Source organism: Cotesia glomerata, linkage group LG1 (assembly GCF_020080835.1).
Source record: "Cotesia glomerata isolate CgM1 linkage group LG1, MPM_Cglom_v2.3, whole genome shotgun sequence".
Classification (NCBI taxonomy): Eukaryota; Metazoa; Arthropoda; class Insecta; order Hymenoptera; family Braconidae; genus Cotesia; species Cotesia glomerata.
The window spans coordinates 10,587,606-10,602,695 of record NC_058158.1 but is presented as its reverse complement, the minus strand read 5'-3'; the positions used below and the strand labels follow the sequence as shown (position 1 = coordinate 10,602,695).

The 15,090-nt window shown below is 27.9% G+C and overlaps 4 protein-coding genes and 1 long non-coding RNA gene across 9 annotated transcripts in view; 3 read left to right on the top strand and 2 right to left on the bottom strand.

The window, feature by feature from the left end:
- LOC123274982 (tensin-4-like) overlaps window positions 1-1,215 on the bottom strand; it is a 213,405-nt gene extending 212,190 nt beyond the window's left edge. Inside the window, exons 1-2 of the mRNA XM_044742819.1 lie at window positions 1,072-1,215; window positions 307-430 (exon numbers count right to left, since the gene is read on the bottom strand). Of these exons, the coding sequence (XP_044598754.1) occupies window positions 307-363 (57 nt within the window). The 5' untranslated portion in view covers window positions 364-430; window positions 1,072-1,215. The remainder of the gene's footprint in view (window positions 1-306; window positions 431-1,071) is intronic.
- A 2,872-nt stretch (window positions 1,216-4,087) lies between these two features.
- LOC123264296 lies at window positions 4,088-6,291 on the top strand. Of its 3 annotated transcripts, XM_044727537.1 has the most exons (8): window positions 4,088-4,128; window positions 4,248-4,565; window positions 4,804-5,194; window positions 5,395-5,466; window positions 5,547-5,658; window positions 5,737-5,844; window positions 5,939-6,139; window positions 6,213-6,291. In XM_044727537.1, exons 2-8 carry the CDS (start codon window positions 4,343-4,345, stop codon window positions 6,270-6,272), a joined length of 1,167 nt encoding a protein of 388 aa, XP_044583472.1. In that variant the 5' UTR covers window positions 4,088-4,128; window positions 4,248-4,342; the 3' UTR covers window positions 6,273-6,291. The 3 variants fall into 3 exon arrangements, with proteins under 3 accessions (XP_044583472.1, XP_044583474.1, XP_044583464.1); XM_044727539.1 differs by lacking the exon at window positions 4,088-4,128 and having other exon boundaries at window positions 4,199-4,565; window positions 4,804-5,029; XM_044727529.1 differs by lacking the exon at window positions 4,088-4,128 and having other exon boundaries at window positions 4,199-4,565.
- Window positions 6,292-6,923: 632 nt separating this feature from the next.
- LOC123264278 (odorant receptor 7a-like) lies at window positions 6,924-10,984 on the top strand. 3 transcript variants are annotated; one of them, XM_044727507.1, is made up of 10 exons: window positions 6,925-7,371; window positions 7,426-7,428; window positions 7,667-7,706; window positions 8,487-8,855; window positions 8,934-9,321; window positions 9,483-9,563; window positions 9,626-9,737; window positions 10,424-10,531; window positions 10,608-10,808; window positions 10,873-10,984. In XM_044727507.1, the coding sequence occupies exons 1-10, from the start codon at window positions 7,342-7,344 to the stop codon at window positions 10,930-10,932; spliced, it is 1,392 nt and encodes a 463-aa protein (XP_044583442.1). In that variant the 5' UTR covers window positions 6,925-7,341; the 3' UTR covers window positions 10,933-10,984. The 3 variants fall into 3 exon arrangements, with proteins under 3 accessions (XP_044583434.1, XP_044583442.1, XP_044583451.1); XM_044727499.1 differs by having other exon boundaries at window positions 6,924-7,371; window positions 10,608-10,984; XM_044727516.1 differs by having other exon boundaries at window positions 6,925-7,605; window positions 10,608-10,984.
- Window positions 10,843-11,273, bottom strand: LOC123264317. The gene is made up of 2 exons (XR_006509305.1): window positions 11,138-11,273; window positions 10,843-10,918 (listed from the first exon to the last, which is right to left on the bottom strand). It is a non-coding gene; the product is annotated as an uncharacterized LOC123264317 (long non-coding RNA).
- Window positions 11,274-11,965: 692 nt separating this feature from the next.
- Window positions 11,966-15,071, top strand: LOC123264274 (odorant receptor 13a-like). Its single transcript, XM_044727486.1, has 8 exons — window positions 11,966-12,192; window positions 12,938-13,309; window positions 13,622-14,009; window positions 14,239-14,319; window positions 14,388-14,499; window positions 14,563-14,670; window positions 14,724-14,924; window positions 14,981-15,071. The coding sequence occupies exons 1-8, from the start codon at window positions 12,177-12,179 to the stop codon at window positions 15,038-15,040; spliced, it is 1,338 nt and encodes a 445-aa protein (XP_044583421.1). The 5' UTR covers window positions 11,966-12,176; the 3' UTR covers window positions 15,041-15,071.
- The last annotated feature ends 19 nt before the right edge of the window (window positions 15,072-15,090 follow it).

The following is a 15,090-nucleotide window of genomic DNA, read 5'->3' as shown; positions in this document are numbered from 1 at the left end:
ATAAGCTGTGCTGCGTTCTTACACTCATATCATCCTTGTAGAACAGTCAGCAGCTAGCGCTTGGTTAAAAAAATGTCTGCGAATGCGAATGGGCATGCGAAATACTAGACCTACGTCACTAGTAGTGACGTTGAAACCCGTGACGCATTAGATGCAACTAACCTACCGTAATCAAAGGGATAATGGTGCATCAAACATAACCGAAGTCGGGTAAATCCTAATATAAGGATTGCAGGAATATAAAAGAGCAGATTCGTGATAAAGCGCAGCAAATTATTTGCGAATGTTATTCACATACAGACTTACACACTGAGCCGCTGGTTTGCAAAAAGTATAACGTGCAAATCTCTCTTTGTTATTCATATTCTCCTGGTACAAACTCACGCCAATGGCCGGCCGTTTGTTGGCAACAACTGCGACCAGAGGCAACCTAAAAAACAACAAGATATTAATCCACCCACCAATTAACTTTTTATTTTCTCAATCTGCTTATTATTTTTTTTTTTTTCTTCTTTCCGTACAATAATAAATAATAATATTAATTTCTTCAGTGTTGAAAGAAAATAATTACACCCGGTATTTTTTTAGCGGAATAAATTACCGGGTAAAAAAATTACCGTACTATTATATTTTATAAAATTTTATATTGTTATAAATTTTACCGAAAAATTTTTATTTAAATATTGCTGGATAATTTTAGCGGACGAGAAGAAATAAAAAAAAATGATTATTAATTTGGGAAGAAATATAAATTAATTTGCGGTCGCTTGAGTGGATAATTGGGGAACAGTAAGTGCTAATTGAATATTAATGATGCTAATAAATAGGTAACCGTTTGCAGAGTATAATTTCCTGATGAATTTCCATGTAGAGTACGAGTCGATTGCAGAATGTACCCACTTAAAGTAATAGTGTTTAATTGAAATAACTTTATTATAGCAAAAAGTGCCGGTGGATAAACAATGTATGAATGTTAATTGTTGTTAATAAAGAGCGGTGTATGTTGCTTAGGGAGCGGAAAACAGCGGAGCGAAGAGCCAGCCTCAGTATCAACGAGAGATGCAAGCTCACCTGAATTTTGCAATCGTTCGCGAGTCTCTCACATTTTCCTCCTCCTCCTCTCAATAGTCGATGAACCTCCTTCTTTTTTCAGCTTCGCTCTTTTAAACCAGCCAATTCTCCGCCTTTATAAGAGCTAGCTCTTTTGCCATTCGATCAGAGAATTCAATGAACGTCTAGGCGATTAAGTTGAGCTAATTAATTACAGTAGCAACCTTGCATTCACTATGTGACTGCCGTGACTTGTAAACTATAAAATAAATAAAATTTTGCTTTATTAAATAGTGAATTTTGTTAAATTTCACTGTATTCTTTTAACTATTGATGTTTTTAAAGATATAAGCTCATCCCGATGTTACACTCATCAAGAGCTTTCATTTGAGTACCCACATGCATTTTCATATATTTTTCATATATACATATATATAATATATATTTTAAAGATATAAGCTCATTTTGATGTTATACTCATCAAGAGCTTTCATTTGAGTACCCACATGTATTTTCATATATTTTTATATATACATATATATATATATATATATATATATATATATATATATATATATATATATATATATATAATATATATATATATATATATATATATATATATATATATATATATATATATATATATATATAATATATATAAATATTTGAAAAATTGATGTGAGTACTCAAATGAAAGGTCTGATGAGGACATCGGGATGAGCTTGTATCTTTAAAAATGTCAATACTTCACAAGATACAAGGTCGTTTCTCAATTATGTTAAATTGCACTGTACTTTCTTAAATATTAACTTTTTTAAAGATATAAGCTCATCCCGATGTTACACTCATCAAGAGCTTTCATTTGAGTACCCACATGCATTTTCATATATTTTTCATATATACATATATATAATATATACTTTAAAAATATAAGCTCATTTTGATGTTATACTCATCAAGAGCTTTCATTTGAGTACCCACATGTATTTTCATATATTTTTTATACATAAATATATATATAATATATATAAATATATGAAAAATTGATGTGAGTACTCAAATGAAAGGTCTTGATGAGTGTAACATCGGGATGAGCTTGTATCTTTAAAAATGTCAATACTTCACAAGATACAAGGTCGTTTCTCAATTATGTTAAATTGCACTGTACTTTCTTAAATATTAACTTTTTTAAAGATATAAGCTCATCCCGATGTTACACTCATCAAGAGCTTTCATTTGAGTACCCACATGTATTTTGATATATTTTTCATTTATACATATATATTATATATATAAATATATAAATATATGAAAAATTGATGTGGGTATTCAAATGAAAGGTCTTAATGAGTGTAACATCGGGATGAGCTTATATCTTTAAAAATGTCAATAGTTCACGAGATACAAAGTAATTTCTCAATTATGAATCTAGAGATAGAGGATTTTCGAATGCAGCCTAAATACTTATCATAATAAATTGACTATTGGTGATAATGATGTAAAACCTTGAAAAGGCACATTTTATCATTTTATAAATACACTGGCCACAAAATTTTGCTTATTCTCTTAATGATATAGATTAATCTTATTGCAAGTGTGTCGCATTAAATCATACTTGGAAAATAAAATGCAGAGCTAGAGCCTCGAAATAGAGGGCCCGGGTCTGGATAATATGTTTTTTTTGGCTCTGGATAAGGTGAGTTGGAAGATTAAAATAAAAGTTATTGGTTAATTGAAAAATTTTGATGAAAAGAAGAAATAAAATTGAGAAGAAAGGAAATTATTGGAAGGAAAATAATGACCGGGGGAATTTTGACGAAGCTACGTCCCTGTGTTTGGATTGAGCATGAGATAATAGATCAAGATGCACTTTGAAGGTATAGACGGGCAATGTAGTCAGAAGAAATAAAAATGAAAAGCGGAACGGATAATGGGGTAGCAGTGGGATGAGTTGGCCCACCGGGTAATAGCCATCAATCATCGCCAAATTTTGGCAACGCGTTGGACAACGCTGGCGGCAGGGTACCATCATCAAAGTAGAGTTCTCCGGGTCCACGAGGATGGCGAGGAAGGCCGCGGGGTAGAGGAATTCCTCGTTCGATACGCCCGAAAACGAGGGCCTCGCCCGGTTTAAGCCACTACGCTTTTAGCTCAAGAGAGTATTATGTGTAGGCTTATTTAGCTTCTAGTCGCTTTTAGCTTTACACGCGCTCGAGCGGTCACTTTACTTTAAGATCTGCTCAAAGAAGAAAATTTAATCTAATTTGTAATAATAATTTTTTTTTGCACTTATTAATTGTAATTAATAAAGAAAAATTGTCAATTTTTTTATAATAAAATTCTTTTAGTAAATTATAGAATTGTTTCAATTTAATTATTATTATTACAATTAATTATTACCAAAATAAAATAAGATTTATTTGGAATACTTAAAAGTATTTTTTACACAAGCACATAGTAATTTTTTTTAGAAATTTATTACAGATCTTTAAACTCACCAATGTACAGATTAAATGACCCAAGTGTCAAAGTATCATACAAGTATTATTCACCTGTATGGATCAAACGCCTGAATTATAATTAAGTACCTCTGTTATTAAAGTCGACACATTTCCTGGAGATTTATGTCTTTAATTAAAATGTACCTAGAGTGTAAGGTACGAAAGAAAATTATACCCGTAATAACTTTAATGACTTCATTAACAAATCATGTTAATTTGTGGGTAACATACGTCATTAAAAGATTAAACAGAAATTTTGATCAGTTTGTAACAAAGAGAATTCTGTTTGGATTAATATTAGAATTTATCAGTATACATTCAACCATTGAAATTGAAACATCTCTTGATTTTCTGAAAATTTTTTGACTTTGTTAAATTTCAAGATTTAAATTTTACTTCTGACAAAATTAAAATAAAATCACTAAAAAATGCCTTGAAAAATTACTAATAAATATTATTATTAAATAATATTTTTATTATAATTTTATTATAATTAATTTAATTATTCAAAAAATTATTTAGTGATACTTAAAACTAAATTGAGTTCATTTTTTGTAAATAAGAAAATTGAAGCGTAAGTTTTAATATGTAAAAATATATATTTGTAAATAAAAATAAATTAATATAATTTTTTTTAGATTTTTGTAAGTATGATTAAAAAAAATAACCGGTCAGAATTTGAAATTTTTGTAGACGACCTTCACAGTTTTTTGAGTCACGTTAAATTTTGGAAAAACAGTGCAGCAACAGTCAGCCAAAGAATATTCGACATTTCTGTCAATGTAACAATGTTAACTTTGAGTATCCTGCTAATTATTTCGGAAACTGTCGACATTAAGAACAGCTACGACTTGACGAGTTCCGCTGCGCATATAAACCCAATTTGCTTCCACTTGAACGGGCTGCTCAAGTGGTGCTTCGGGTTGATTAAGCTGAATGATATCGAGGAGATTCTGGCTAAAATGAAACGCTGCCACAGGCTTTGTTTGAACTATACCGACAGTGAAAAAGGTACTACCTAAAAAATTGAAAAGTATTTTAATATTTTTGAAACGTTGTTGTACACAGAAAAAAAAATGTTCTTGAATCAAGTATATAATTTTGAAGAATTTAATATTCTTGATTTGAGTAGAAAAATTCTTGATTTAAGAATTTTTCGTCTTGATTCAAGACAATTACCCTTTTCAAAATTATATTCTTGGTTCAAGAATTTTTCTCTTGAATCAAGTTAATTTTTTTTTCTGTGTAGAAATTCGTCGATATAATTTGAGAATGTTGGAGTACAAGCAAAATGTGATTAAGTTTGTGTACATCTGGTTAATTCTTCTTGTCTACGGGGTCAATCAGTGGTGCCTGGACCCGATAATGAAAGACCTGTATCACGATTTGTACGGCCAAAAGATTATAAATTCAAGCTTTAACAGACACTTACCCTACCCGGGATTGTTTCCTTGGCATGTTGATAATTTTTCAAAGTATGTAATGACTTTTGGGTTTCAGTATGTTAGCGCGATTGCCGCGGCTCTTGAAATAGCGGGTTATGATATCCTCAATGTAATTCTTTTGGTTAATGTTTACTACAATTTGGAGCATTTAAATGAGAGTTTGTTCAAAAATACCGACAATTTATCAATAGTAAGGTATAAAAAATAAAAAATATTCAAAATAAAAATAAAAAATATTTTTTTTATTTTGAATCGTTAAAAAAATTTTTGAGCCAACACAAGTTAGTTGAAAATTTTTTCTGCTTAATTTAAAACAATAAATTTCTTCAAAAAAATATTGAATCAAATTTATTTGTTCATTAATTTAAGCAACGATTATTTTCCAAATTTTACAGGGGTGAAGTTAATGTTCGCAAAGCAACGACAAAGTTGAAGATGTACTTAATGCACCATCGAGAGATTTCTGAGTAAGGTTATATAACTTGTAATTTATTAATTCTATCAGCAATTTTTTGAATATTCAAATTATAAAGTGAATAATTTTTAGATTTGTTGAAAAATTGAAAAAAGTATCGAGCTATCCGATGTTCATACTTTGTTTAGACAGTACTATTGCATTGTGTCTAGTCTCTTTAGAAGCATCTGCGATGAAAATTGATGTAAATAATTTTACTTATCAATATTTGAATATTTGATTTTTATTAATTCAAATAAACTGTTGAAATAAAATTTCATAGTCGAGTGTCGAGTGCATTATGAAGATTATGAATATGGGGATATATTGGATAGGAATTGCTTTGCAATTGTTTATTTTTACATTTCTAGCGTCTTCAATTGAAGAATTGGTTTGTCAAATTTTAAATTTATCCTCACTTATAACCCATCAAAAATTATAAATAAAAAAATTAAAAAATGTGCAAGTAATTTTGAACTTTTCAGGGATTACAAACTGCAGATGCAATTTATTCTTGCAATTGGGAGCGATCTATAGTCGAATATAGAGGCGAATTTACTGACGCACACAAACACGTGATAGTCGAAGTGAATCAATTAATAACTTTTAGTTTGATGCGCGCTCAAAAACCGATTGTTTTCATGGGAGGAAAATTTTACATTCTGTCTTTGCAAACCTTCAAAGCTGTTAGTTTTTTTTCTTTAAACTTTAACACCACAATTAATTTAAAATTAATTAAATTGAAATTCCGCTTTACAGCTCACAGGATTTTCTTTATCTAATGCCGTTGTACTGCGCCAACTTTCCAGTGAAGAGTAAAAATTACAGCACTGAAATAAACAAAATCAAATTATTGTCAAAAAAATTTTTTTTATAATTTTTTCTGTGATAGAAATTCCATAAAAACATCAACAGGAAATAGTCATTTTGATTATTAAACACTTACGTAGTATTGATAAGAGATTATTGCATAAATTGCTCTGTTTTATACGCTTATTAAATAGATAACATTTTTTTTTCCTATTTTTTACTAATGTTTTAGATAAAAAATTGAGGATTTTATGTCATTGATTATATAAATATTTTGCAATAGTAACTCACTAATATCAGTATTCTTTCTTTAGACACTACTAAGTCTTTTGAGTCTTCTATAATTCCATTTTTTTTATTAAAAAAAATTTTTTTATAAATTTTAACATTAGAAATAATTTTTTTCAATTTAATTTTTATTGAAAATATTTTTAATTAATTAAAAAAAAAAAATTATTAACGAAGAACGTCTTGCTACTTAAGTACTAAAGAAGGAACTAAGCGACCCTCTGCACTGAAAATGTCTCAATAACAGTCTCGGTCTTCTAAGTCTTCTATAATTCTTTTTTTTTCTATTAAAAAAAATTTTTTATAAATTTAGAAAGAATTTTTTTCAATATAATTTCAATTAAAAATTTTTTTTAATGAATTAAATTATTAACAAAGAACGTCTTGCTACTTGAGTACTAACGAAGGAACTAAGCGACCCTCTACACTGAAAATGTCTCAATAACAGTCTATAATTTTGTAATTTAGACTAATATCGGCAGTTCGTGACATCGCAATATTACCTTATCAAATATTCTGTTTGTAAATTAATATTTGTCCCTCTATATCACACGCAGCTCAATTCTTAGAACAGAATTTCCTCGACAAAGTCCCGTATTATTATATCATTATATTAAATCGTACTGTACAAATTTTGAATCATATTATTATTATATAGTTCGTAAAGTCTTTGAAAGTTTTGTAAAAAAGTATAGTCAAAAATCATTAGAACAAGCTAGAGGTCTTTGACTTTTCAAAGTTGCACACTTTGTCAGTCTTGATCCAAAAGCCGAAATGGAATAATCTAAAAATGTCTTTTATAAATGGAGGATCTGCAATTGTAAGTTTGTAATTAATTAATTGATAACAATAATTATTATCAGCTATTTTGCAGCGTGTAAGTATCGCATTCTAATGAGCTGTATGTGGAAATAAATGACGTAATTTAAAAGAAAATGAATTGTATTTGTACATTGACACGTAAGTATAAAGTACACGGAATTTGTTGTGTACATTGAAATTGTGTATGACGTAACGTACGTAATTGTCGAGTGTACATCTATCAGGAGTATATGTAAGATAAGATGTGAAATCGGTAGTGCAAGTACTTACGGTACTTTTTTTACTTTACTTAGGTGGTTACGAGAGAAGGTACTCTGGGCGCTGAACAAGAAAGTATATATACGAAACCTCTTTTATAATCTCAATTGTACCAACAGAGTACGCGCTGATAAAAAAAATTTATTTCAGAGAAAAATAATTATAAAAAATTTTTATTGTATTTTTTAAAAAATTATTTGAGTCAAATTTTGAGTTCCTAAATTATTTATGTGATTCAAAATTAATTTTTTTAATTCAAAATTTTTTTCTATTAAATCAAATTAATTTTTTTATCAGTGTAATAGTTATAAAATAAATTTTTCACAGTTTTTAAAACTAAATAAATTATTTTTGCACTGAAAAATAATTGTTATATTTTTCAGTTTGAACATTTAAAAATTTTTTAGGTTCAAAACTAGGTTGGATAAATAACCGAATAGAATTTGAAGAATTTATTGACAGTATTTTCAATTAATTTTGGAAAAACAATTATTTTAAAGAAATTTAGTTTTTAAAATCAAGGCAAAAAATTCTTGAGTCAAGTAAAATTTATTTAAAGCTTGTTATAATTTTTTATTTATTAAATTATAACTAAAAATTATGTTTTTTAAATTGTACTTGAAGTTTTTCAAATTTTTTACAAATTAAAATTTTTATATTATTTTTTAAAAAATTATCTAAGTCAAAAACAATTTTTCGTTCCAAAATTTTTTCTATTAAATCAATTTAATTTTTTTATCGGCGTAATAGTATTGCAAAAATAAATTTTTGACAATTTTTTAATTTTTAAAACTAAATAAATTATTTTTGCACTACAAAATAATTGTTATATTTTTCAGTTTGAAAATTTTTTAGATTCAAAATTAAGTTGGACAAATAACCGAATGGACTTTGAAGACTTTATTGACAGTATTTTCAATGCGATTAGTTATTCAAAATTTTGGAAAAAAAATTCCTTATCTCTTAATAAAGCTATAGTAAACACTGCTCTAAACATAATATTGTTAACTTTAATCGTGCTGCTCTGTGCTTCGGAAGTAATTGGAACCACAGGCACTGACAACCTTACAAGTTTTGGAGTTTGTGTGTGCCAATTTTTGTTCCACTTTGCTGGATTGTGCAAGTGGGTAATTATAATTCTAAAATCGGACGATGTCAAAGATATTCTCATAAGAATCAAACGCTGTCATGAAATTTGCCGAAGTTACAACAAAACTCAAAAAGGTATTCTTATTTTAATAATTACTAATTATAATTTTGGATTAATGATTGCTTTATTAATTTTCCGGTATATTATTGTAGAATTTTTCGAGTACAGCCAGAAAATTGACAAGTTTAAGAGCGACATGATAACGTTTGCCAAACTTTGGTCTCTTCTTTGTATCTGTGGAGCAATTGAGTGGTGTTTGAACCCTCTTATTTATGATTGTTACAATATTTACATTTTAAAAATTCCAACTACTAATTACACACGGAGCTTGCCTTTTGAAGCATATATCCCGTGGACAATTGACAGCAATAAAAAATATATTATGACATTTGCTTTTCAGTTTATTAGCGGAATTGCCGCGTCTATTGGAATGGTTATTAGCGATGTCTTGAATGTTATTTTTTTAGCTAACATATCTTTTAATCTTGAATTTTTGAACATTACTTTGGTAAAAGAAAATAAAAACTTTGCTATTTTGAGGTAAATGAACCTAAAGTCAATTTTTTTTTTTGCTACACAGTAAAATATTTTGCGTCATTGCGTCCAAAAACTTAGTGTTAAAAATTTTTGTTTTAAATATTTAACACTTTAACGCAAAATTTTTTACTGTGTACTGAAAAATATCCAATCTTGTATTTCAGATTTTCCGACAGTGATATGGCAATAAAAAAATTTAAAAGTAAATTACGAACTTGTTTAATTCACCACCGAGAAATTTTAAAGTATTTTAGAATTTTTTTATTGCTTCAGTTTATAAAAATTTTTTTTAAAATATAATTTTTAGGTTCGTCGATCAATTAAATAACTTATCTAGCCAATCAGTGTTTATCTTATGCTTCACCACTACTGCAGCATTGTGTTTACTTTCATTTGTAGTAGCGATGTTTAAAATTGAAGTAATTAAAATTTTTCTGTTCTTATTAATAGAAAAATTTTTTAATATGGCTTATACTACAAAAATTTGCTATATCAAGCAATATTTAAACACATATAAGTCCATATTTGGCTTGAAATGACTTGATACGCCTTTATAAAATTTTTGGACTAAAATTAGTTTCTAAAATATCCGGTAGGTGGCGCATGGTAGCTAAATCTTCTCAATATTAGAGAGTTAGATTCAAAATATATAAGTTGTAAAATAATAATCATTTTTTGGCTTCTTAGAAGATGTTATGAATTTTTATTTTATATTTTTGATTAATATTAAACGATAATTGGCATATAAATTAATAAAATAATTTTTTATTCTCACATATCGACGTTCTAATTAGAAAATTGTCTAACTCCATTTTAGAGAATCTCCATCTGTACGATAAAATAATTAGTAAAAAATTTATTATCTCCTTTTAAGCAATTATTAAACAATATAATATCTATCAAAAGTATAATATTTTGGTTTGGATCATTCACATAATTTATAATTGAACAATTGCTACATCAAAATGTTAAAAAATCACCCTTTACAAAATAAGGTGTTAGACAAATTGCTAATTAGACCGTCGATATGACCATATTAAAAAATTTTTCACGAATTGAAAATCAATTTTTTTAATAAATGTTTTATAAAAATTAAAAATTGCAGCCAACTATAGAATGTATCGTGCGATTAACAAGTATAATAGAATTTTGGTTCGGAGTCACCGTGGACTTATTTTTATTTTCATTCCTCGCAACAAGAATCGAAGAACGGGTGAATGTTTATCAACAACAAACATTTAATTCTGTGCCTCAGTACTTATATTAATTCTCCTTTTTAATAAAAAAAGGGACTGACAACTGCAGATGCGATTTATGCGTGCAATTGGGAGCAATCAATGGCCAACTACGATGGCGAATTCACTGGCGATCATCGCCAAACGATCCTCGATATTAATCAAATGATCAGCTTCAGCTTGATGCGAGCTCAAAAGCCAATTACTTTCCAGGGAGGACTTTTTTATGTTCTTTCTCTAGAAACATTCAAAGCTGTAAGTCTTGTATCAATTAATATTGATCATTTTAATTCAAAAAATTTTGGATTTTTTTTTTCAGCTCTCGGGATTTTCGTTGTCAAACGCTGTAGTGCTGCGACAACTATCTGAAGAAACATAGAATTTATTTATCAACACATATGTATTAAATAAAAATTATTTATCAAGCTGTATTAATTTTTATAAATTAATTCAATTGCTTTTAATTAATAATTTTGAATTTTATTTTTTTTAAGATAAAAAATCAGTCAAAAATATTTCTAATAATAAAAACAATTAAATAATTTATTTTATATACAATAACGAATTTAAAAACACAAACTTACCAGCAAGCGCCTTCGCAACTTTCCTCCTCGGATATATTAATTCCTATTCCACGTTTCATATTTGCATTTTTTATTTTTTTCTTCACGTACGCTCGACACTTGATAAATTTATTTAAATCCTCATTAATTTTATTTTTCATCTGAAACAATTATGTAATAATTATAAATTATAAAGTCTTATCTTACTTTTACACACATAAAAAATCTTAATAAAATAATTGCGTAAAAATATACGAAGATATTCCGACGAAAGTAAGTGAAGCTCTGACTAGATTTTTAGTGATAGAAAATTTCCTGTCATATTTATATTTTTACCAATAATAATATTCTCCAATAATAATATAAGAAACTTTGTAGCAAATGATATTTAATTTTTGCCGTCAGAAAATGACTCTATCATTATATTACGCCGTATAAAGTTCTAGGTAAATTACAGTATTACTCTATTATTCAGAAGTTTTCGAGTAAATTACTCTTAGTATTAACTTAATGCTTTACTATTAAATAATAAGACCCTTTGATCAGACAATGAAACTTTCTATAAGTCTTCAACTTATCAAATTATACCTTTACTTATTCTTACTATAATATCAGAGTAAAACTTTAGCAGAGTTTCGACTTACAAGGAGTCATTTTTAAAAATTTTTTCGTGGGTCGGTGAACTCTCAAGGTTGTACACTCTGTCAGTCTTGTTACAGCCACGCACGAACACTCTTCAAAATTTGTTAAATTATTTATAATTTTTTTTAAATAAAATTTAACAATTTTATTAAAAAGGAAAAATTAAGTAACATAAAAAAAATATTTATTTTTTAGTTATTAATTTTTATTTTTATTATAAATATAATTGTAATTTTACCCGTGTGAAAAAAAAGTTCAATTGCTAAGTACACGCAATAGTTGTAAGTGTACAGAGAATTTCTAACGTGTATGACGTAATGTACGTAATTGTCGAGTGTACATTTATCAGGAGTATATGTATGACAAGGCGCGAAATCGGTAGTGCAAGTACTTACGGTACTTTTCTCATTTTACTTACATGGATACAGAAGGAGGTAAGATGAATAAAAAGGGAAGAAAAAATTTTTATACTCGCGAAAAATAAACAACACAATAATTATTTGTATATCAGAAATGTGGACAAGCACTGAGAAAAAAAAAATACTTTTATTAAAAAATTTTCCTGTATACAAGAATTCATGTTCTTGAAAATTTTTAAAAATATATATTCTTAGCTCAAGAACTTGTTAAACTGATTGAAATAATTTTTACTTAATTTAAATAAAGTTATTCTCTTGTTCATCTATTATCCAAAGATAAATATTGATGCTCTTATCTTCAAAAATTAATAATTAATAATAATAGAATATTTGATCGTCAGCGAATTTCTTGAACCAAGAAATTGTTAATTGAGTAAAAATATTCTTTTTCTCAGTGAGATAGGATCATAATAATAAATTACATTATTATTTCTGCGACATTTCGGTCATTTATTAGATCTTCCTCAGGCACCTGAAAATTACACATGTTAATAACCCACAAAATAACATAATCATTGATACAATTACAATATTTTCGATAATACGAATTATAAATTGTTACAATCACTATCTTAAATTACACAGTTGCCTTTAATTGTCTTATAAATTGTCACAAAAGGTCTAATAAATTACGGAAACGTCGCAGAAATAATAATGTAATTGGTTGTTATGATCCTATTTTATCCACATTCCTAATATACAAATAATTATTAATAACTATGGACGATAATAATAATAACATAAATAACCCACTTTTTAGACTCGCAAATGAACTGGAAAAATTCTTCGCTGGATTATGAGCAATTTATAGACAATATTTTGAACGCAATTGGTCATATAAAATTTTGGAAAAGAAATTCTACTTTATCAAGGACTAAAAACTTGATAAATATTTTTTTAAATGTAACTTTATTGACTTTGAGCTCTTTGCTTGTAATTTCCGAGACAATTGCAATAAAAAACAGCTATGACTTGACGAGTTTTGCAGCTAATTTGAACCCTGTTTTATTTCATTCAATTGGATTGTTCAAATGGATCTTTATGATCATCAAAATGAACGACATTGAGGACATTCTTGTGAGGATGAAGCGTTGTCACAGGATTTGTCTGATCTACAATGAAACGGAAGAAGGTAGATTCAAAATATTTCAACAGGTTATGGGCCCGTTTTTTTATAAATTTATTTTTAAGAGCGGTTTATAGTTGATTTTCAAACATGTTTTTCTCATGTATGTGATAAAATTTCGAAAAAAAAACGCTTCGCTCTTCGATAGATAATTAAATTATCTATTGAAGAGCGAAGCGCTTTTTTGGAAAATTTTCATTTATTTATGCACAAAATGCGTTTTAAGATTCCATTTATTGTACAAGTATGACAGAGATACTTTCATTTGTCTAATAGAGGGCGAGAGAGAGGAAAAATGTAAATCCTTCTTAATTGCAGACTTTTATCAATACACTACCAAACTGATGAATTATAAGGACAAAATGATGAAATTTACAAGAATTTGGTTCTTTATTTGTCTGTCTGGAGTCGTTCAGTGGTGCTTGAACCCCGTCGTTTATGATTATTACAATATTCATGTCATAAAAGTGGCTGATGAAAATTACACGAGGAACTTGCCCTACCCGGGATCATATCCGTGGATCATTGACAGTAATTACAAATACATTTTGACTTTTGTTTTTCAGCTCACCAGCGCACTGACTACGTCTATTGAAATGGCGACTAGCGATATATTAAATGTAATTTTTTTGGTTAATATATCGCTGAATCTTCAACTTTTGAATGAAAGTTTGGTTAAAGAAAAAGATAATTTAATTATTTTGAGGTAATAGATCCAAATTTTGACGGCAATCATCTTTTATTTCAAAATACAGTAACTGCATTTTTTTTTTACTTAAAAAATTAATTTTTTTGTGTTCAAAATTTTTTCATCATTTCTTTTTTGTAAAAATCAAATTTTTCATCTATTTAAATTAGGAAAAAATCAATTACCGTATTATGAACTGGAGAAATCATAACAATAATAATAATAACAATAATTTGATATTTTTTAGATCTGCTAATCATGAATTACCAGCTCAAAAGTTCAAAAAGGAATTAAGAAACTGTTTGCTGCACCACCGAGAAATTTTATTGTGTGTTATTTATAAAAAAGATTTTTTTAATAATAATAACTTTTACCAAATTTTTATCAAATTTTCAGATTGGTCAACAAATTCAAAATCGTATCCAGTTACTCAGTTTTTTTACTATGCTTTGACAGTACAGTGGCTCTTTGTTTGATTTCTTTGGAAGTTTCTATGATTGAGATTAATGTAAGAAATTACGCGAAAGTTTCAAAAAAGTAAAAAAAAGTAAACACAGTCTAATTATTCCAGTCCAGCATTGAATGTATAATGAAATTAATGAGCATGGCGGAATACTGGTCAGGAGTTACCGTAGAATTGTTCTTATTTTCGTTCCTAGCGACAAGAATCGAAGAATTAGTGAGTTTTTTTCTGTTAAATTTTGAACATTGTCAAAAAAATAAAAATTCTAGGGATTAAAAACTGCAGACGCGATTTACGCGTGCAATTGGGAACAACCGATGGTTAGCTACCAAGCCGAATTCAGAGGCGAACATCGACGAACAACATTCCATATAAATCAGATGATAAAATTTGGTCTAATGTGCGCTCAAAAACCAATTATCTTCAACGGAGGGTTGTTTTACATTCTGTCGGTTCAAACATTTAAGGCTGTAAGTTTTAATTCAGTTTAATTACTTCGAAACTTCAATTTGATTTATTTCTTCAGCTCATGGGATTTTCTATGTCGAATGCTGTGGTATTAAGACAACTTTCCGGTGAATCATAGAATTATTTTTAATAAAAATAAATGAATAAATAAAATTTATGATCTGTATT

Coding starts and splice junctions, on each gene's coding strand:
- LOC123264296 (XM_044727529.1), top strand. CDS start 4,205: ATGATTAAAAAAAATAACCGGTCAGAATTTGAAATTTTTGTAGACGAC. Junction 5,659..5,736: donor CATCTGCGATGAAAATTGAT/GTAAATAATTTT, acceptor AAAATTTCATAG/TCGAGTGTCGAGTGCATTAT. Junction 5,845..5,938: donor CGTCTTCAATTGAAGAATTG/GTTTGTCAAATT, acceptor TGAACTTTTCAG/GGATTACAAACTGCAGATGC.
- LOC123264278 (XM_044727499.1), top strand. CDS start 7,342: ATGTCTTTTATAAATGGAGGATCTGCAATT. Junction 7,707..8,486: donor TCTGGGCGCTGAACAAGAAA/GTATATATACGA, acceptor AAAATTTTTTAG/ATTCAAAATTAAGTTGGACA. Junction 8,856..8,933: donor TTACAACAAAACTCAAAAAG/GTATTCTTATTT, acceptor ATATTATTGTAG/AATTTTTCGAGTACAGCCAG.
- LOC123264274 (XM_044727486.1), top strand. Junction 14,010..14,238: donor GATAATTTAATTATTTTGAG/GTAATAGATCCA, acceptor GATATTTTTTAG/ATCTGCTAATCATGAATTAC. Junction 14,320..14,387: donor CACCACCGAGAAATTTTATT/GTGTGTTATTTA, acceptor TCAAATTTTCAG/ATTGGTCAACAAATTCAAAA.